The sequence below is a fragment of the Sorex fumeus genome, unplaced genomic scaffold (assembly GCF_029834395.1).
Source record: "Sorex fumeus unplaced genomic scaffold, SorFum_2.1 ptg000011l, whole genome shotgun sequence".
Lineage (NCBI taxonomy): Eukaryota > Metazoa > Chordata > Mammalia > Eulipotyphla > Soricidae > Sorex > Sorex fumeus.
In genome coordinates, this window is record NW_026606068.1 from 1,062,391 (window position 1) to 1,084,976 (window position 22,586).

A 22,586-nucleotide genomic window follows, 5' to 3' on the forward strand; every position below is an offset into this window, starting at 1 on the left:
AATGTCTTGCACACATCCATCCTGGCACTGTCATCCATCCCTAGCACCACCTGGTCTCTGTGTGAGGGCAGCGCTGCAGGGCCCCCTGGACTGCTGCATGGTATGGGGAATCCTTGATTCAATCCACAAAACCCATGCATGCAGGGTCCAGGGAAATGGCTCAAAGGGCTGGAGCATCCGTTCTGCATGTTGCAGGCTCGGGATCAATCCCTGAGCACTGCACTGGGAGTAGCCCCAGTATAAAATCCAAAATACTCAGGGGTGTAGCTTCCCCCGGCCCAAAAAAAAAAAAATATCTACAAAAACAAAAGCACATGCAAAAAACCCATAAAATTATTTTGGCAGCATCTTATAGGGTTTTTTCTATAAACAAATTTATTAAATAGCTTTTTCTATAGTTCTAGATATGGCTTCTTTACTGTGGTTCCACAAGGATAACATAATTTTTAAATTTAGTATCTCAGACTACGAAACTTTGGCTTTTTTAAAATTAACATTGGTTGCTTAATTGTAGGTCTATCACCAAAAATTGCTGCTTCACTCTCCATGGTTGGAAATCTTTTCTGATATATCAAGGGGTATTCTTTCTGAAACTAAAAAATAAGGCAAGGGTTAGAAGGTATTTGTAAAGTCAGAATTCAAGATTTTATAAGAATTCAGAACCATTTGCATATCATTAGAGATTAGTATCCTTTCACTTTTCCTTCGTTAGACCCTCCTATAAATAGGGTCTTGGTGACACTATACAATTTCTTAAACCCCAGCTAACAATGTCGTAAGATTCTCTCTTCTGCCGCTAATTCTCTTCCACCCTCTGCTCTTGTTTTCCAATGCTAAGAAAGGCAACAGTGATTTAGTATTATCTTATATTTTTGTTTCAGATCTTGAATTGGATTTGCCAGAATCCATTGACTAATGAGTTTTAATACAAACAAAAAAAATCCTGAATTTTAGTGATGAATCACTAAAGAGTTATGTAGAAAAATTCAAATGATTTGTCTTCCCAGGTGAATCTTTAATTATATAAAATACCCAAAGTAAAAGATAACATCTCTAACTATTATTTAACTCTCAGAGTAAAGAACAAAAATAGGGGCCGTAGCGATAGCTCAGTGGAGAGGGTGTTTGCCTTGCACAAAGCCAACCTAGGTTCGATCCCTGACATCCCATATGGACCCCTGAGCACTGCCACGAGTCATTCCTGAGTGCAGAGCCAGGAGTAACCCGTAAGCATCGCCAGGTGTGACCCGAAGAGCAAAAAAAAAAAAAAAAAGAATAAAAGTAGATAGTCCTAGTCTACGTATCCAAGCATAAAATCCAAAATAAGAAATTAGATGCTAAATAATATTCGATATCAACAATGACAATTTAGAAAATATTTATGCCTTAGGTCTTGTTTCCTTGCTTACTTGTTTTAGTTTTTTTCTTTTCTCCTTTGGAGGCAAACTGTTGTTTTTGATAATATTTTCCAAAAGTTCTGAAATTGCAGCTTGTGAGGTAGAAACTTTCTGTTCGTCGAACTCCCGTGTGCTGATCTGCTGACAATAGGAATATGTTGGCAAAGGAGGACTGAGTTCATCTCCAGGGTTTCTGATCTGCAGTGAGAAAAATGACAAAATACAAGGACATGATTCTCATCTTCATACTCGGTGACATGCTTTTTGGGTGGGAATTGGTCCCTATTATTTTGCTTCCAAGCATTAAACATTTTAAGAAAACTGGTGAATTGGGTATAGAGGTCTCTAAATCCTGGGCCTCCCACCTTTGAGTTTTGTAATCTTAGGCAAGTTATTTAACTTCTCTGGGTCTATTTTGCCTCAACTGTAAGAGGGAGTTATATGAGATAACATACACCATGTGCCTAGCACTCAGTGAAGTGTTAAATAAAACATCCATTATTGTCAATTGTCATACCATTGGTCATGGACTTTGTTCTCTTATCTATGAAACAATGACAAGACAGTATTTTGATTCATTGTAAAATATTAATGTTCTTCCAAGGTAAAGATCAAAGTATCATGTCATTTTGAGGTGAAGAGCATGGGCGAAGTCTCTAATATCTATTGATAAGTGAATGAAATTGTAGGTGCTAGTGACAACAATAAATCAGGGTGATAGCAGAATGTAAGTATGAAAAGAAACAATGCAGACAAAGATTGAACATAACAGATATCTGTTGCGGGGCTGGAGAAATAGCACAGCGGGTAGGGCATTTGCCTTGCACGCAGCCGACCTGGGTTCAATTCCCAGCATCCCATATGGTCCCCTGAGAACCGCAAGGGGTGATTCCTGAGTGCAGAGCCAGGAGTAACTCCTGTGCATTGCCGGGTGTGAATCAAAAAAAAAACAAACAAACAAACAAACAAACAAAAAAATAGACATTTGTTGCTTTGGGCTACTTAGTAGGTATTTTTTTCCCCCTTTTGGTATTCATTTTCTTTCATTTCACCCTCATTTTCTGTGTCTCTTTTTGAAAGAGATTATTGTCTAGACAGAGTCCATCAGAATAAGGCCCTCTCCCGTCTTTACCATCCACTACCCAAAGGCTGGACCTTGAACTTATATGGGATCAAAGATGAAAAAATGGCTCTTTTTTTCTTTGTTTAGGAAACTAAGTCTGTGATGATTATATACATATATATATATATATATATATATATATATATATATTTTGTCTTCTGGGTGACACCTGGCAACGCTCAGGAGTTATTCCTGGCTCTGCAACACTCCTGGTGCTAAAGAGACCTTATGGGATCCTGGGAATTGAACCCAAGTAGGCCACATGCAAGGCAAATGTTCTACCTGCTGTACTATCGCTCCAGCCCAAAGTCTGTGATTCTATTTCCATCATATGAAAGAATCATTGGTTAATTAAAGGAGCACTGTGGAAATATGAGATTGAAGGAAAGAAGTAGAATTGCTACTCGAATCTGCAGTCTGTCTACATTCCTTTGAGTTGTCAATTGATATGAGATGCTCAATCTTCTTCATCTTTGATGAATCTAGTTTGAGTTAGCTTGCCTCTTGCAACTAATAGGAATTATTTTAAGTCGAATAAAACTTACCTGGCCCCTTTTTAAGTAGTCAAGATGTCTCTCCACTGCAGTCTGTAAATAAGAAGGTACCTGAAGAATTTCCTGATGATGATCCATTAAAAAAGAAACTAATCTTGCAGCAAGAAGCTCATCAAGATCTACTTCTTCGGCACAGCATAGCACACACCTAGAAAATGTGTGTATCATCTAGAAACATATGAAGGGATGTGATTCCAGTTAGCAGTATGCTGAAGTACTGAGATTAAGTGTTAAGTGGAATTCAGCTTACAGATGCGACATTATAAATGAAGACATTATAAACTTGTTCAATTTTCCTTAACATATTCCGAGCAATAAAAAAGAACTAAATTTTTCTTTAATTTTATCAGCAAACACAAGGATTGCCATAGCACTCTTTACAATAGCCAGAATCTGGAAAAAACCTGAGTGCCCAAGAGCAGATGACTGGTTAAAGAAACTCTGGTACATTTACACAATGGAGTACTATGTAGCTGTTAGAAAATATTAAGTCATGAAATTTACATACAAGTGGTACTACATGGAAAGTATCATGTTAAGTGAAATGAGTCAGAAGAAACGGATAGACACAGAAAGATTGCATTCATCTGGAGAACATAAAGTAACAAAATGGGAGACTAACACCCAGGAATGGCCGAGATTAGTACTAGGAATTTTGCTCCATGACTTGGAGGCCAGCCACACGTGCTAGGGGAAAAGGAAGCTCAGATAGAGAAGGAAGCACCAAATAAAGGGTGTTGGGAGGATCCTCCTCCCAGGATGGGAGAAGCATGCTGAAAGTAGACTATAGACCAAGCATGATTGCCACTCAGTGCCTCTCTTGCAAACCACAGGACTCAAAAGGAGAGAGAGAGAACAAAAGGGAATGCCCTGCCACAGAGGCAGGGTGGGATGGGGGAATGGGGGGTGGGAGGGATGCTGGGACCCGTAGTGATGGAGGATGGGCGCTGGTGGAGGGATGTATACTTGATCATTGTATAACTGAAACCCATGCACAAAAAATTTTTAAGTCTATAACTGTACCTCATGGTGTTTCACTAATAAAAAAAAAACTGTTATAGAGAACTGCTTTTATATACTAATACGGAAAAATACAAACCCAAATATACAACATACACAGATCAGTGGTGTATACAAACACCCCTCACTCTAAATAATTTGAATATCAAAATTCTAATTTATATAATAAATGATAAGTAAATTGACAATTGAGATATTCTGGTTTATTTCTCCAGGTTTTCCTATCCTTTCCAATATTTTTTCTATCCCCTCCTACGGCTTTTTATTCTTTCTCAGCTTGGCAAAGCACATCTATTCTCAAAGCTTCAACAACTACCTTTCCAAAAAAATTTGCTCTGCTCTGACCTTTCTTCACTGGCCTTACATTCCCAATATTCTGTTAAATTTCCCTTGAATTTTGTTAAATTTCCCTTGAATTTTGTATAACCTCAAACTCAAAAAGTGTAAAAACCAAAATTATTCTCTATACTTGTGTCTTGCAAAATATCTTTCTCTACTAACTTCCCTAAGCTCTGCAATGGTATCACGATGACTCAAGAATAATGCTTTCTCTATATTTAGTTCGACATGGTTAAAGACCTTTAGCTAATGAGTGAAATAGCTCTCAGTTCCTGATTTCTTGCTATGAGAAGCTCTTTTAAGTGGCAACTGCTCTTTGGCAGGATGATGGCTCTTGAACGAAAGAGGGAAAAAGACACATTAGAGAGTGTCTCAGAGTTCACTTCCAACCAATAGCTGCAGGGAAATGCCTCTATCTCATCCGCATGCAGAGCTCAGCAGCCTTATGGTAGTTTCTTCCAACTTCATGTCTACAATAACACGCCATCCTATTTAACATAATTCTCTAAGCTTAATTTCCCCACTATTGCAATTTCTGATGTGCTTTGGTTTATTGTACATGGATTTTCCACTAATTCTTGACTTCACAGATTTTCAGTGTCCTCTTTCTTCCCCATTGAACAGAACTGGCATGAGGCGTTATGTGGCAGTCTGGGATCAATTACTAGATCTGGTACAGGAAGTAAAGAAGCAAAGATCTGGGGCTGGAGCGATTGTAAAGCAGGTAGGGCATTTGCCTTGCATGCGGCCGACCCGGGTTCGATTCCCCGCATCCCCAGCATCCCTGAGAACTGCCAGGAGTAATTACTGAGTGCAAACCCAGTAGTAAGCCCTGTGCATTGCCGGGTGTGACCCAAAAAACAAAACAAAAGAAAAAAAAAGCTCAGAAAAGAGAAAGATTGTCACTACACTGTCACTGTCCTCCCATTGTTTATCGATTTGCTCAAGTGGGCCCAGTATCATCTCCATGGTGAGACTTGTTGTTACTGTGTTTGGCATATCGATTACTTCCTGGGTAGCTTGACAGGCTTTGCCATGCAGGCTAAATACTCTCAGTAGCTTGCCGGGCTCTCTGAGAGGGGGGAAGGAATTGAACTCGGTTCGGGTCGGCTGGGCCACCGGCTTGCAAGGCAAACGCCCTACCACTGTGCTATTGCTCCAGCCCAAGAGAAAGATTAAGATGTGGAAATATAACAGACTGGGCACAAAAGACAAATGCATCAACATTCTGTTCTAGGAGTCGACTTTTTGAAGAGCTTAATATAAGAAACTAAGATTTTAAGACCATGCTAGCATTGTAGCACTGTCCTCCCATTGTTCATTGATTTGCTCGAGCGGGCACCAGTAATGTCTCATAACAAACTGTGAGACTTGTTGTTACTGTTTTTGGCATATCGAATATGACATGGGTAGCTTGCCAGGCTTTGCCATGCAGGAGGGATACTCTCGGTAGCTTGCTGGGCTCTCCGAGAGGGGCAGAGGAATTGAACCCGGGTTGGCTATGTGGAAGGCAAATGCCCTACCTGCTGTGCTATCACTCTAGCCCAAGACCATAGTAACTCAAGTTATTATTTTTTTACGTCTTGACTTTTCTTTCCTCCTTCACCTCACCTTTTTTTTTTTTTTTGGCTTTTTGGGCCACACCCAATGATGTACTCTTGGAGGTGCTCAGGGGACTATATGGGATGCTAGGAATTGAACCCAGGTTGGCCGCATGCAAAGCAAATGCCCTACCCTCTTTGCTATCACTCCAGCACCCCTCTCCCCACCTTGTTTGTTTATGAACAAGATTTACTCTTTCCTTAAAAAGATAAAAAAACAAACATACCAGTGATCTTGTACCCATGGCGTCGTGAAGTTTGGGCATGTCAACATTCTGACTCATCCGAGAAATCATGCGCATTAACAGTTGCAGCTTTCTACGATTTGGTGGGGGGAGTAACAGGCAACATAACTGCAGTGCATCAATGGCAACCCTCTCTAAGTGAGGTTGCAGCAAACCTAGAAAACCAGCCGGCCCCACACCAAAAACAAAACAAAACAAAACAAAACAAAACAAAACAAAAAAATTAATGACGATAGTTGCTTTTCTATTACCAGTTATCGACAGAGCAAATATTTTAGCATTCCATTCCTTTCAACCACTCTTAAAAATTTCCACTTTCTTCAAAAGCACTCTAAGACTTTTGCGATTTGCTTTACAACCTGATTCTGAGTATTCAAACCCTTCACTTATTACGCACCCCAGAAGAAGTGAAATTAAGGAAGAAAGTAAGTACTTGAGGGGAGTGGAGTAAATTTGGGTTATGCCACGACAAAAGCCTTTTATGAAAAGAAACATTCAATTTTGAAGAAATATAGAAAGCCAGGTCAGAAAAGAAGAGCCAGGTGAGCGAAAGTTAGTAAACATTAAAAGTTAATATGACATGCATCAAAGCATCGACCTTACTTTGTGTGCCAGTCAACAGAGAAGAAGCTGGAGGCAAAGAGTTTCCTGAAAGTTCTATGGTACTTTTGCAGAGTCTTTTATTGACTGTGGTACTAGACTTTGCACCTTCGCTTTCCATAGCTGTTTTGACTCGGGTCCTGCCGTGTCCAAGATTTGGTTTCATGATAATTTCAGCCACTGGCGTATTGATAGAACTATTTCTTCTTGTACTACTTCTTAAAAGTAAACTCTGAGATCTGCAAAGCTGTTTTGACTTGCTCTTTCCATCACAAAACTCCTCTGGATCGTGAATACTCAGGGCAGAGGTTCTCTTAACGCCGACACCAACTGTCTTTTGAATCCTTTCCTCCGCCTGGAGATTCATGAGGGATTCCTGCGTGGCTTGAGACTCTATAAACTGTTTGCTATTTTGTCCGATATTTAGGACAGACTGGTGAAAGATGCTGGCGACCTCTTTCCTTGAACTCCCTGGTAAATCTACAATTCCTTCTAAAGAATAGCACTTTGGCTTGATTTGAGAGGACAGAACATGCATACTATTTAGACCTGTTAAATTACGACAACTTCCTCCCATTATGTCATTAGCACTGGCTCTTCTGTTTTTTAGATGAACTAGCTGCATTTTCTTAGCACATTTTTCTGGAGGTCCTCGATCACTTATCTGTGGCTGCTCAGAAGTATCTGATTCTTCTTTGTTTGCATCTTTCTGAAGAAGACTGAGAAGGAGACACTCAGTTGATTTGAAGGAATTCAAACCATTTAAATGCCTGGTTTTTGAAGACTGTGGATCATCTCGGATTTTAGGAATCCCACTGGGTCTATCTGAAACTGTGCTGTAGCCACAAACAACTACCAGGAAATGAAACAAAAGTTAAGATGCAACTGTACGACAGTGGACAAAATAAAACTGTATGACAAAAATAAACACAATAGTAAAAAAAAAAAAAAGAAAGCATTACCATATGTTGTTAGTATGGTACAAACAGCCAGTTGCTCAGAAGCCACTTATACAGGACACGTGCAACATTCAGTTACAAAGTGCAAGACTAGTTTTTTCAACTTGTGATATAAATAACTTTGAAATGTAGTTCAACATTTTAGTTATAGGTATTGGATCAAATACATGCAAAAAAAAAAGCCGCCTCCTCGGTCTATAAGTATTACAAAGCTCTTAATTTTCACGAAATTGTGGTCCAGTAATTAAAACCCAAGTTTGGAGTTTTGCCTCTGATCAAACTCAGGCTTCCCTCATGCAAAGAACAAGTGGCCTGTTCGACCATCAATGTGGATCCCAGACGTCTTTCCCTTTCAGTTTTTCAGCCACACCCAGCAATGTTCAGGGCACAGGGCTCACTCCTGGTGTGCTTTGGGGACCATATGTAGGGCCGGGGATTGAACCCAGGTCTGTACTATAACAGGCAAGTGCCCTTGCCCCCACCCATTTGGTTTTGAGAGAACATTTGGAGGTTCAAACCAAGGCACACAGCTACCAGTGTACCTTTCACTGAAGAATGAAGGAGAGTTGGTACCTAGTTCAGGAAGGCCATTCTTTTCCACTGAAACAAGGCTTCAGGAGGGATGCACGGGGGCCGGGGGGACGGGAGAGAAGAAGACAACTTGTCTGGCCAGCCCCATGAGCTGTCAACCCTGCTGATGAGTGGGGTGACAGATGTTGCAGATATATGACCCTCCCATCCTAGATAGGGTCTGTGTCTCTAGCCATGAATTTCTTCAATGTGGGATTCTTTAGTGTTTTTGTTATTCAAAATGAACATATTTGTGGGGCTGGAGCTATAGTACAATGGGTAGGGCATTTGCCTTGCATGCGGCCGACCCAGGTTCAATTCCCAGCATCCCATATGGTCCCCCAAGAACCGCCAGGAGTAATTCCTGAGTGCAGAGCCGGGAGTAACCCCTGTGCATTGTCACGTGTGACCCCAAAAGCAAAAAAACAAAAACCAAACCAAAAAATGGATTTGAACACTGCTAAGTTTAAGACAATGAGGTGACTCATGCTTGGGACTTCTAGCATTAAACCCAGACCGCCCTGGAGGGTGTTGGGGTTGGAGATCGAGTTCAATCACCAAGGGTCAATGATGTCATTCATTAAATCGAAGGAAATGTAATGAAGTCTCAGTTATAAAACTCTGAAAGAAAACTAAGAAAGCTTCTGAGTTGAACATAGGGGCATGCCAGAGAGCTCAAGTAGACTAAGCTATCCACTTGCAATCAGCGCTAAAATTTGGATTCTTTTGCTGAACTGCCCCTTTATTCTGTGGAAGATCCACTAATTGAATATGTGACAGAGTAAAGGACCTGCCTTTAACTGGCGGCGGTCTAGGCTAATTCTGGGCTGTCTAGTACCAAGACTGAATTGAAATAAACTGTAAAATACCAATTGGCGTAGAACTTCTCATGGGAAATTTGGTATTGAAAAGATGAATTTGAATTATTTGTAAAAATACACATGGTTGGGAAAGCCAGGTATGAGCCAGTCATGACAGGGTGACAGAAACCTCATGGGAGGGGGGGCGTTCCCAGCTTGTCCTTCACGCCCTACCAAGGTCACGAGTTGGCATCCACGAGCAGCTCTCCAGCACAGCCATGGCTCTAGGGCCACAGAAACCAATCTTATAATTATCTGACTCTTGGCAGAAATACTTCCAGGCTTAATAAGTAAAATATCAGAAATCCAGCGGCCGCGCGACATCATTTGGTTCTTGTAACCAGCTGTAGAAAACAAATTATTTCACAATGCCTCTTCAGCAGGTCTGATTTTGGGATGTAAACTCTAAATAATAATGGTGCATCTTTTGTCAAAACAATGAATCTAATCAAAGTAGATAGAGTGTTAACTAGAATTCATCTGCCTCACAGGCATTGGGAGGGTTTGGAGGGGGAGTATATTGAGGTTCTTGGTGGTGAAAAATAAGTACTGGTGAAGGAAAATGTGTTTGATGATTGCATGACCGAGACTTAAATCTGAAAGCTTTGTAACTTTTCCCACAGTGATTCAATAAATAAATAAATTTTTTTAAAAAAGAATTTTTAAACATTAAAGAGATTATTGAATGAATAAAAAAAAGTTACTGTCTAAAATACACATGGCTAATTATCATATTCCCAAATTAAAAAAATTGCAGTCTTCCAACTTTGTATTTACCTATTCTTTTATCGTTTAAATTATGAAGACTTACAAAAGTCAATACTCATACATTCCCAAAATGTTCACAAATAATTCCCAATACTCAAAAGCACATGGGCAATTATCATATTACTGAATTAAAAAAATGTAGTCTGCCAATTTCATAATTACCCATTCTTTTGTCTTTTAGATTATGAAGACTTACACAAGTGAAAATCCATACATACCCAAAATGTTCACAAATAATTCATAATATTCGAAAGTAAGCAAAGGTTCAGGTAGATCTAAAAAGTAATCTGCAATTGTTCTGAATACATCTCGCTCAAATCCAGCATATGTTGGATTATTCAAGTCATTATTTCTTGGCCCTAAGAAATAGAAGGGTAGGGAAACATAAAATATATTTAAAAACAATTTAAAACTACAAAAACTGTATGTCATGATGGAGCTATGTTTAACAACAGATTCTGCCACAATTAAAAAATTCAAAAGGTTATACCTATCTCATTACTCTAGTTATCTTTTTTTTCTTTTTTGGGAATGCTTAGGGATTACTCCTGGTTCTGTTCTCAGGGATTGCTCTTGACAGTGCTCCCAGCAGTATGGGGATCAAACCCAGGTCACTCTCATGCAAGATAAGCACCTTACCTGCCATATCATCTCTCTGGCCCCATGCCCTTCTTATCTCTTTATTAGAAATTACTGCAAGCAATCATTAACATTTTGTTTTATTAAACTGCTTAGATGCTTCAAAAACTATATCTAGAACAAATTCTAAAATATACTTTGAAAGTATATTTAGGTAAATTGATTTTAATTTAACAGCAATTCACTTATAAAGCAAGGCGTGGGGAGAGAGAGTGAGAGTGAGCGAGTGAAAGAGATATGATTTGGGCCCCAAGTGATAGTCCAGTGAGTAAGGCGTTTCAAAGCTGCAGCCAAATCTAAACCTGACATTACGTATGGCCCCCTGAGCATGGCCAGGAGTAATCTCAGAGCACAGAGCCAGGAGCCAGCCCTAAGCACCAATAGCTATGGCCCTAAAATAAACATACAAAAGTTAAAATCTGAGTGACTCTGGCATCTTTCAAGTTAAATCTTTTCCCTCCCAAACTCAAATTGTTTTCCTTCTGTCTCCAAACCTGTATAGCCAAAGACACACACACACACTAGCTTGAAAGTTAATAGAAACCTTTAAAAGAGAAAATACTGGGATTAAAAATACAGAATTTGTACTAAGAAAATCTCAATTTGGGTACCTAGCTCCTATGTATTAGCAGGAAGCTTTCGGAGTTTTTATTTTCTCTTCTGCAAACAAATTTGGCATGTATACCACTAGCATGTATACCACTGATTCATTTATACCACAAAATTAGCATGGGAGGCCAAATAACAAGCTAAGTAGAAGCTTTAACACGGTCTCTGACTAGATATATATTCTTATCAAACAAATTCAGTAAGCTCTGTCTTTGGTCCAAAACATGAACTGGGAAGAAAGATGTAACTCCCTTGAGATGTGACATCAGAGACTTCATTTGAAGTAGGCAAATCTGAGTCATCAGCGGTGACTTCAATTACAAAATCACCTGTACAGTGAAAAAAGCTCAGGGCTCTATAACACATTCCACTTACAAAGAAATGTCACCAGCTATAGAATACGAGAGAATGGCAGTTAAGATAGTGGGAAAGGTAGAGAAACTAAATTTTTAAGCTTATGATCTAACAGTTCATTTCGACTTGATAAAAAAAGTTTCTCTAACTTACTTTATTTCTGGTTATTTTTGTCATATTGACACCCAGTGGACAACAAGGGAATTTATACTTATCTTGACCATTAATAAGATACAAAGGATTATATCTTTAATTTACCTTATATCTTTAATTTACCTTAAATTTTACTAGAAATTTAGTTTTAATGTTACAAAAACCAGAAAGGTTATTTAGTAGCAAATTTAGTAATTTTTAATTATTTACAGGTACCATCTTCGTACATTTTGGAAGCTGATTTTGAAAGCAATAAGGGTTTGGTATTTGAACCATGGTTTCAGATGAGAGCAATTAAAATTGATTACTATAGAGAAAAGTTAAGGATTGAAACTGTAGAAGATAATTAGTTACTGACAATTTTTTGTTTTTAGTAACAAGAAATTCCACTGATAGATTCTATGGAGTTGAAGCAGCAAGCCATAAAGTGCATGAATGCTGACACTGAGCACAAAGGGAGCTGAAATAAATGGGTTTGATGAAACTTCATATGTGATTGACCCTTTTCCACTTCACAATCTGCTCTAGTCATTATTTGTGATTGAACTCCCTGGGCTTCACTGAGGCAACGGGCGGACTTCAGACTTTAAAATCCCCTGAGTTTCTCTTCAGTTTATGATTTCATAATTTATGAGAACTAAGTCATCAGCGGTGGACTTAAATGACAAAATCACCTGTACAGTGAAAAAAGCTCAGGGCTCTATAACACATTCCACTTACAAAGAAATGTCACCAGTTTGCTGGGTTTTCATTTAAACATCAAAAAATGATACACAGACATATACACACATTTTTTGGTTTAACTTACAATTTGCTAGGCACTTCATGGCAGATAATACCCAGTGAGGAAGGTCATCTGTATACACACATACACAAAATTATATTGTTCAGTAGATCACACAGTTATAATAATTGTACATTTAAAAATTAACCACATGAATTAGTATACATACATGACCATTCATGTATTAACAGATCTCAAATTATATGCCGAAAAAAAGTAAAGGTCAAGCCAATAGTTTAAAATACAAGTTAGAAGAGTTATAGAGATTTTGATCTGCCACATGAAAATATCAGCTGTCCCCAAATCAAGATTAATTATTTTTGGGGCAGGGGATCATAAGTAAATAGTCATATTTATTTACTACCAGTATCTCCACACATTATAGCTATGTTTTAAATATTACAGATTTGAGTGTGACCTATGACCAAGATGAACTATATTTGATATTAAGGTTCTTTCTAAATGAAATTTGCCTAACGTCTTTCCATTGTCATAAACTAAAACAGTATACATAAAACCGGGTATTTTATTTTGGACACAAATACTAAACCTTACAGCATACACAGTTCAGTAGACTATTTTAGGCTTTAAAACACAAGGACTATTATCTGTCACTGATCCAATGTTACATGAAAATACAATATAACAAACTCTGAGATTTACTTTTCCCCCTATAACTAATATCTTCAAGTTCTTATTCAGAGAAAGAAAAAAGGAACATCAACTAATTCTACAGAGAACAACCAATATTAAAGAAAAGTTAACATTCTAAACATGAATAGATTAATTCTACTAATATAACATTTAATAACATATAACAATTAATAACTTCTAAATATAAATAATATATATAATATATTCCTTGTAATACAAATTTTCTATTGCATCTGGCTTGATCTATTTTCCTAATTTTCCCATCTGAAATTAAAACATTATATAGCCAGTAATACAAAAATAAGTGCTCTTTAAAAAGCCAGTTTTGAGAGTTGGGATTATTTTGTAGCATATTATTATGGTTCTATATATATATGTCTTGGCCCTTATAAATCTGTACATAATTACTCATTAAATTCTATAAAGGCACAAATCGCTTCTATCTTGTTTATCACTGATTCCTTGACACAATACTTCACATATTCTAGGCCACCTATTAAAAAGGAGGCTAATCAACAGTTCAAATTATCTTCCCATAGCTTTAGATACTTAACTTTGCAATTAAAAAAAAAAGCTATTCATACCTTATGAACTTATTTCACAGAGATTACTATTATTAAAGTATGCAGAAAAAAAATCTGATGTTCCCCAACTAAAATATCATGATATCATGCTTTCTAGACTTCGGTGTTTCTGTACCCCACTATAGCCATATCCTTAGCAAGTTTAAAGAGACGCCAACTTTTATTAATACTTACCTGATTTGTCTTGTAGTGTAACTACTCCATGTTTACTAGTATTGGTCATGTTGTACATAACATACTGAGGAATTACTTGTTTTGGATGTATCACTTCTTCTAGGGATGGCACACCTAAAATGGTCTGCAGACTAAATAGGAGAAATAATACAATTCTCTTTTATTTTTAACTCCATAAAATAGCACTGTAGCACTGTCCTCCCGTTGTTCATCGATTTGCTTGAGCAGGCACCAGTAACGTCTCCATTGTGAGACTTATTGTTACTGTTTTTCGCATATCAAATACACCACGAGGAGCTTGCCAGGCTCTGCCATGCGGGCTGGATACTCTCGGTAGCTTGCCGGGCTCTTCGAAAGGAGCGGAGGAATTGAACCCAGGTTGGCCATGTGCAAGGCAAAAGCCCTACCCGCTGTGCTATGGCTCCAGCCCCCATAAAATAAGAAAAACAAAATATAAATATAAACAAGTACAACTGGAAAACAAAGCTACCAGATTAATTTTTTTCCCTTAAACCAAAACTTGAAGGTTCAGAATGTTTATTTTCAAGTATACTTGAAAGTTCATAGTGTTCATTTTACCTTAATAACATTTAAAGGATTCCAATATATACCCCAAACTATCATTATGACTTTGATTCAGGGAAAAACGTAAATCATACTGAAAATAATCTATTGTCCACTATTTCAGAATTATCCTGTGAACATTCATTAGGGAACAAAGATAAGGGTTAATTTTATTTTGGGGACAGAGAATTTCCCAAATGGTGCTCAGGAGGTCCAAGGGCTACCAGTGGCTCTTGGTTAACTGGATGGGGTTCAAGCAAGAGCCTGAGGATGCAGGGCTGTTGGGGTGCTGTGGTATCAGGGATTACCCAGGCCACCCAGCAGTGCTAAGGGGTCTCCAGGAGCACATTGGGCGACGTTCCATGAACAGATAGAACGGAAGTCAGATGCATGCTGGACATTTGTACTAATCAGCTGGCTAGCTCCAAGCCCTTAAGGGAGAATTTTTTCTTTTTAATTTTTTATTAGTGAATCACCGTGAGGTACAGTTATAGACTTACAAACTTCCGTGCTTGCATTTCAGTCATACAATGATCAAGCACCCATCCCTCCACCAGTGCCCATTCTCCACTACCAATGGTTCCAGCATCCCTCTCGCCACACCTACCCCGTCCTCTCCACCCTACCCCGCCTCTGTGGCAGGGCATTCTAAGGGCGAATTTTTAATGTTTGAAGGCAAACATGTTGTTTTTGATCTGCATGATTTGATAAAAATGCCAAATCAATATTCTAAACATCTCAAGAGCTTGTGACAGCTTACTAGATCAAAATAATGTATCTCCAAACTTCTTCAACATCTTCCTGGCTTATTTCTCTGTTATTAACGGATTTTTCTTGATCTTCATTAATTGCTTCACAGTTCATTTTATTTTCCTGGAAAAAAAAATTAACAGTTTTGCTATGTATAAATTAAGGAAACGATGAACTGACAGTACTCTTAATATTTAGTAATTCCATCAGTATGAGTTAATTGTGGAACTATGTCACCCCTATATAGTGGAATATGTTTAAAAGAATATTTGATTTGGTACTTGCCTCTACCACTTTCAAATCAATTTAAAACAAAATATTTATATTACTCAAATACTTTTCCAACTGTGTCTCAATATGCCATTTTTGGTTATATGTATTATATTTATATTATATTTTATAATTATATAAAACATAATTTTATTTTCTATCATATTTATATATTATATTTTATTGTTACATATGTTATATGTATATATTATTTGGGGCCACACAAGGCTGTACTCAGAGCTTACACCTGGTAGGCTCAGGGGATCATACAGGGTGCCAGGAATGAAGGCAAGTGCTCTACCCACTATACTATTGCTCTGGCCCTAATCCTTTATAAATATTTTAGAACATAATGTAGATAACAAGATTTCAGCATTTGTTTAGAATACAAATGGATCATTTAATTATTCTAACATCAAGCACATGGTAATTTAAACCAGTGATTGATAAAAAAGAATATCTTACCTGAGAGAAATGTAATCCATGTTTTTTAGGAGTTCTACGAGATAAATTTCGTAATTTAAAAAGACTTTCTTTATCCTTGGACAAGTTCTCTATGCTGTTTTTTCTCAATTCTGGATGCCTTCGTGGAAGAGTTTTAAGTGGAGAATTTGCTGGAAATCTAGTAAAAGAATTATATGTATTCAGTAACGTGAGATCAGAAACAAATACGTTTATTTTACAAATCACACAAAGAACTGAACTTATACTGAGATGAAGATTCTACATTTATTTGTGTATACTTCAAGGCTACTATTAGGATATTATCCAATTCTGTTGTCAAGGTATCACCATCAATATGGTTCTACAATGTTCTAGTTAAAAAAAATTTCTTGCCCTTTCTCTCTTTCCTCCACCATTGTCACGGTGTGAACATGGCTCTTCACCACGTCTTCCCACAAGACTTTTGGGATCAAGCGATTCCTGGCCAAGAAACAAAAGCAGAATTGGCCTAACCCTCAATGGATTCGGATGAAAACTGATGATAAGATCAGGTACAACTCCAAGAGGAGGCACTGGAGAAGGACCAAGCTGGGTCTGCAAGGAGAGTCACACGAGATGCATGCATATTTGCTGTGACAGGCTGCTGGTATCTTGAACACAGCAGGCTGAAAGGCACAAGTCTGAAGTCATGTTTCTTGGATTAGGGAATTCGTTCGTCTTCTCTAGCTTCTGTACCTTGTTACTAACTTGGTAATAAATCTTGTGATACCGTGTTTTGGCCCACTGTGGTGTTGGTTCATGCCACTGAATTCTTCCCCAGATCTACTTATATAGTGCTCTCCAGGGACTTATGCTATTTTGGCCATGGTCTGCCATATGTTGGAACCTACAATACCCAGCCCACGACCAGTGTCCCATTTCCCTCCTGCCACCCCTCCAGCCTGCCTCTATGGCAGTCGTTCCTTTTGGACATTAAGATTTGAAATAAAAATACAGAAAGAAAAAAATATATAAATTGAAAGAATTTCTTAGGAAGATATCTAATTTGTTACTATTTTATTCTCTGGAACTCTTCTATTACTCTCCCTGATTATGCTTTCCCTTCCATTATTTCAAAAGATACAAAAAGGACAGAAATTTATAACAATATTCATGTATCAACCATCAACTAAGCTTTTAAAGCATTTTCACCAAAAACTTCATTATCTTTGCTTTAAATTAAAAAAATGAATATATATATATATATGTTTTTAACTACTTCTCTCCTCCTAATATACTGACCAGTATATTCCTTAGGAGTTCTGAATGAAAATTACTGAATTTATCTACTTATGAAGATAAGATTTATGTATGACACTAATTTTGTTCTCATTATGAACAGACCACTGTGTCTTCAATTATTGTCAAAACAAATTTCTAAATATCTCCAAGTAATGTCATATATTTTTGGCAAACTTTTTTGGTTCTTTTTTTTTTTCTTTACATATATGGTGCTGGGGATCAAACTCTGGTCTGCCATGTACTTTGTTGTTTTAGGGCCACACCCAGTGGTGCTCTGGTCTTACTACTTACTCTTTGCTCAGGGGGCCATAGGTGCCATGGATCAAACTTAGGTGGGTAGGTTGTGGACAAGGCAAGCAACCTACCCGCTGTACTATCGCTCTGGCCCTGCAAGTTTTTTCTAAATACTATTTACTACAATAGCAAAAGACTGAGGCAGGAAGATCAGATGAAGAGTTGTGTATAATTCCAGGTAAGAGAGAACAAAGACCTAAGCTAACAAAAAACCATTCATGTTGAATAGTGGGCAGATAGCTAACTACTTAGGCAACATAACAGGCATCGATTGGTAACAGAATCATATGCACAGCGGATAAAGGGTGAACTGATCAATACAAGCATAAGGATGACAGACATCCATATAAATATGGTTTTAAGACTTATGTTAAGATGTGAGTGAGTTTTACATGTTACATTTTAAGTCCCTGTTTAAAAAATAATTAGGTTTTAATGCTCAAGGGAGATATTTGTTTTGGAAGTTGAAAGTTTTAGGAAAAGTAGTCTAAGATTGCCCAGGGAGAGAGGGAGAGAAAGAGGGAGAGGGAGAGAGAGAGAGAGAGAGAGAGAGAGAGAGAGAGAGAGAGAGAGAATAAATCCAGAACCTAGAAGACAAGTAATAGGTACAGAACAAACAGTAACAAATGAACACAACAAAAAGACTAAGGAGAAAAGATTTTCTGAAAAAAGTATAATGTTACACACAAGAAGCTATTTATATGCTTGTCACTGCAGTTTAGTTAATCAATAGAAAATCATCTTTGACACATAGACAAGAATCATTGTTTAGAGGCATTTCATTTGAAAAGCGCTAATTTGTAGCAAAATAAAATCCATTGGTATTACAATCTAAAGATCTGGTCTATAGGATCTGGGAGAAAAACGTAATTATGTTAGCCTGAGAAATTTAGAAAGGTCTCACAGAGCAGTGAGTAAATAATAGAGCTTGATGAAAAGCAATGTGCTTACTACTCTGACAAATCTAAACAGTATTTCAAGGTGGAAGAACATTTAAGTAGAGTAAGATTTCTTGAAGCATGATTTCTCTTTCCAGAGTCACCTTGCTTAGCTAATTTAAATAACTAAATAAGAAAACATTTAAATCTCATGAGTCTATTACATGATAAATACTTAATACTGTCTTAAAAAATGTAGCATATTTCTTTTGTTATTATTTAGCATATGAAGCTTGTTATTATTTATATTACCACATGTATTCTTAAAATTATATGATTAATTATAAGTTACTAGAAGCTAGGAGCCTGTGAAAATTTGTCTTATAATTCTTAAATTTAAGAAACAAATATTACACTTTTCTTAAAATACTACAGAGCTTTGAAATCTGCAGAAGAGTTATTTCATCCTTTCTTCCCAAATCCTTTTATTATATATATTTAGTATAGATGTTAGACACATTAAACATGTTTGAATTTGTACCATTAACATCTGAATCGGTTAGTTGGACCAAGATCAGTATATTTTCTAAAGAAAGTATTACTTCTCCTAAAAAAGTATCAGTTTTAGTACAGTAGATATGGATATACAACTTTTGCTATTAAAGAACCAAAGTTCTTAGTTACTTATCTGTTCATTACCTGAAGAGCTGATTGTTGTCATCAAAATTTTCTGTTCCCCATTTGCCTTTGATGTCTTCAATTACATGATTCTTCAGAAATTTTCTCAATAATTGAACAGTCTGTTGCCTTGTAACCTCCGGACCAAAATTGCTATTATTTCTTAGCAGGTCATAAAGCCAGTCCACTGCTTCTCCTGCTGTAAAGCAATTGCCGTGTTTTTTAAAATGTTGCCTGTGTTTTCTTAGGGGCATTCCTGCTCGGAAAGATGTGGTAACTTCATTCCACTGCAAAATTAATAAAATAAAAAATTAAACAATCAATACCCTCACTGACTTAAAATAGCACTACACTATAGCTCTGTCCTCCCGTTGTTCATCGATTTGCTCGAGCGGGCCCAGTAACGTCTCCATTGTGTGACTTGTTGTTATTGTGTTTGGCATATCCAATATGTCACGGGTAGCTTGCCGGGCTCTCCGAGAGGGGTGGAGGAATCGAACCCAGCTCCGTCGGGCTGACCGTGCGCAAGGCAAATGCCCTACTGAAATATGACCTAAAATTTTATTCACATCTATTACATCACAAAAATTCACAAAAAAATGTGCTTTCTTTGTGCTATAAAAATGTTTCTATCTCATGCTGGTTTTTAAAATTGTTTTGAAATATTTTTATGTAATTGTTTTCATTTGAAATGTACTTTAGTGTTTGATTAGCTTATTGAGGAAAGATAAGATTAACAAAGAAGTACAATAACTTGCCTATCCTTCCCATATTTATTTATAGAGAATGCATTTATTCCTGCTTCTCACCTTAATAATAACATGCTGAAAGCGTTTATGTCGATAATTACTTTACATTTACTATTTGTTTTAATTCACATGCTAGGAAGTATTTATTTCCAGCTGAAGAAGTGAAGCAGAGAGCTTTAATAACTTGACACAACTTTAATAACTCACACAGTAAGCAGTTAATACCAGGCACTTCAAATACAGGTTTATTTGACTTTAGAATTATGCTGACCAAGAAAACTCACAGCACGCAGACTTTTTACTGCTTACGTGCCTTTAATATTAAAATAGCTTATATATTTACTAAGTATCTTTATGTGCACAATCCCCTAGTGTCCACAGAAGAGATGGAGTAAATCCATTGTATACTTAATGATACTTTGATGTACCAATAACTTTTCAAAACCTTTTATTTACTTCCACACTTTCCAGTACTTGCTATGTGATCACTTATGCAATATACATGGCCCCCACTTATGTCCATCAGAAGGCAACATTTAAGGGCATTTCTTTCCATCCATTCCCATCTCCTACTTAAGAAACCTACTAAGGGCGGGATCTGGGACAGAGAAGTGACTATGACAAACTGGAATCCCTGAATTTAGGAGACTCAAACAGCTTTTCCAACACGAGCAGGTGCTGCAGCCAGACCACTAGTCTCTATTGCTAGTTCCATTGTTTATGTTTATGAGTTTGGGTGGGGTGGAGGAGCTTCAAGTTTCTGCCAAATTATTAACCTGAGCTGCACTTTTCTTGACCACAAAACGGAAACAATGAATCAATTAACGAATGGGGCTCCGGAGCAATGCCAACATCGAATGACTACTCCTAAAGGCCTCCCGAGCACTTTCCTGTTCGGTGTGCTGGTAATTTTCCAATCTGCTTTAACGAAAGTTAAAAACAGGTTCCAGGGCCGGGTAAATAGAACCCTGGGTAAGACACTTGCTTTGCGAGCCACCGCCCGGGGTTCGATCTCCTGCACGTCATCTTTCCCCCACAAGCCACGCCAGGCGTGAGTGATCCCTGAGCACCGAGGCAGGACTGATCTCTAAGCACAGAGACAGGAGTGATCCCTGAGCACAGAGCCTGAGCACAGCCGGGGTTGCCTGTGTTATTACACCCCCCAAGTAAAGAAGTAAAATACGGTGACAAGACGACCTGACTTAAGATGACTTGCAGGACTGCTCCATCAAGCTACAAAGTAGCATCTCTGTAAAAGTCACCTCTCTGGGAAGATGGGAATCCTTCCAACCCCGCATCAGCCATACCCAGAAACCCGGCTAGTGCTAACGTGTCCACTCGCGGCGGGTCTCCTCGAGAAGTCGAGTGCCTTTTACCCTGGATGACCCCCCGGATCACAGAGATCCTCCTGGGAAGACCCTCTGGGGGGGGGGGGGGGCGAGCACTTTGCACCCCGCTAATGCAGCAGGAAAGCACCCCACCTTCTGTTCCAGACCCAGCTGCACCGCGGCCTCCAACAGCGGTGACCGATGGTCACTCAAACGGGGGACAGATGAGCCCAGGACATTGGGGGATGGTGGGGCGCCGCCGCCCCCCAGCAAGGGTCCGAGGTCTCGCGGCTGCACTTCGCACCTAACGGCCGGCGACAAGGACTTTACCCCGGAGAGGGAGATAAACCATGAGGCCCAGGGGGGTCCGCCAAGCCAGCAAATGCCCCTCACTCTCCTTTCTGCCCACCCAGGGGTGCCCGAGCCCAGCCCCCAGCTGCAGCGGGGACGTTTCCGGGGAAAGCGGTGGCTGCCATCACCCGGCTAGTCAGTCGGGCGGTGGCGGCGGCGTCTTACCAGCTTGGTGGCCCGGTAGGGCCCGGCAGGCACGTTCCGAGTCTCCATTCCGCCCACCGAGTCCCGAGAGCCCTCAGCACCCGGCGCCCTGCAGGGCAGCCTCAGGCGACCCAAGCGCCCTTAGCATCCCCAGACGCCCCGGCTCCGGCCGCCGCGCCGATTTGAATACCGCGGGCGGCGGCGCTGATTGGCTGCTCTCCGGGTCACGTGATACCATCGCGTGGGCGGGGCCGCGTCCCGGGGCGGGGACTCGCGGCGCAGTGGCCCGGGCCCTGGGTGCTGGGCGGAGCGCGGCGCCGCGGGAACCCGACGGGTTGTGGTCACCCCCTGGCTTCCTCCGTGCAGCTTCTCCCCCTGGTGGTGCTTGGCGAGAAGGAGTCGCGTTTTCTTTCGGGACTGACGGGTGAGGGCGGGTTAGCCTCGCCGGTGCAATTGCCAACAACCCCGAGCCACCCCAAGCCTCTTTCTGGGTCCCCAGAGCCTCCAGGCTCTCCTGCATCGGTGAACCCCCCGAAACAGAGTCTCGACGAGGATTGCGGCTCCCATCCCCACCCGGATTGGTTTTTTAAAAAAAAAAAAAGTTTGCTGGGTGCATGGGGGCAGAGCTGATCTCCTGGGTCCGTCTGGGCCGGGCCAGGATTTTGTTCCGCCCAGTGCAAAAAACATAGGTTCGATCTACCGGGCTCCCCCGCCACCACCTCACTCCTCAGTCACCAACCACATCACTTTATATCGCTGGTGAATTGAAAGAAATGAGTTCCCGCAGCGAGAAGCTTGGGAAGCCGGCCTGGAACGCTAGCAAATCACTTTCTCTGAAGGAAGTGTCTCGCGGGCGTTTTGTAAAAAT

General features: G+C 39.4%; 2 protein-coding genes across 2 annotated transcripts; one reads left to right on the top strand and one right to left on the bottom strand.

Annotated features, from left to right (window-relative positions):
* Positions 1-452: 452 nt before the first annotated feature.
* DEPDC1 (DEP domain containing 1) lies at positions 453-21,787 on the bottom strand. Its single transcript, XM_056110959.1, has 12 exons — positions 21,740-21,787; positions 19,168-19,433; positions 16,037-16,193; positions 15,312-15,424; positions 13,988-14,118; positions 12,600-12,647; positions 10,255-10,395; positions 6,883-7,731; positions 6,262-6,434; positions 3,066-3,242; positions 1,410-1,595; positions 453-593 (listed from the first exon to the last, which is right to left on the bottom strand). The coding sequence occupies exons 1-12, from the start codon at positions 21,785-21,787 to the stop codon at positions 453-455; spliced, it is 2,430 nt and encodes an 809-aa protein (XP_055966934.1).
* Positions 16,451-16,651, top strand: LOC130020388 (60S ribosomal protein L39-like; the record flags this gene model as incomplete). The annotated part of the gene is made up of 1 exon (XM_056111006.1): positions 16,451-16,651. A coding segment is annotated over one exon (201 nt), but the record flags the coding sequence as incomplete, so codon positions are not given.
* Positions 21,788-22,586: the final 799 nt, after the last annotated feature.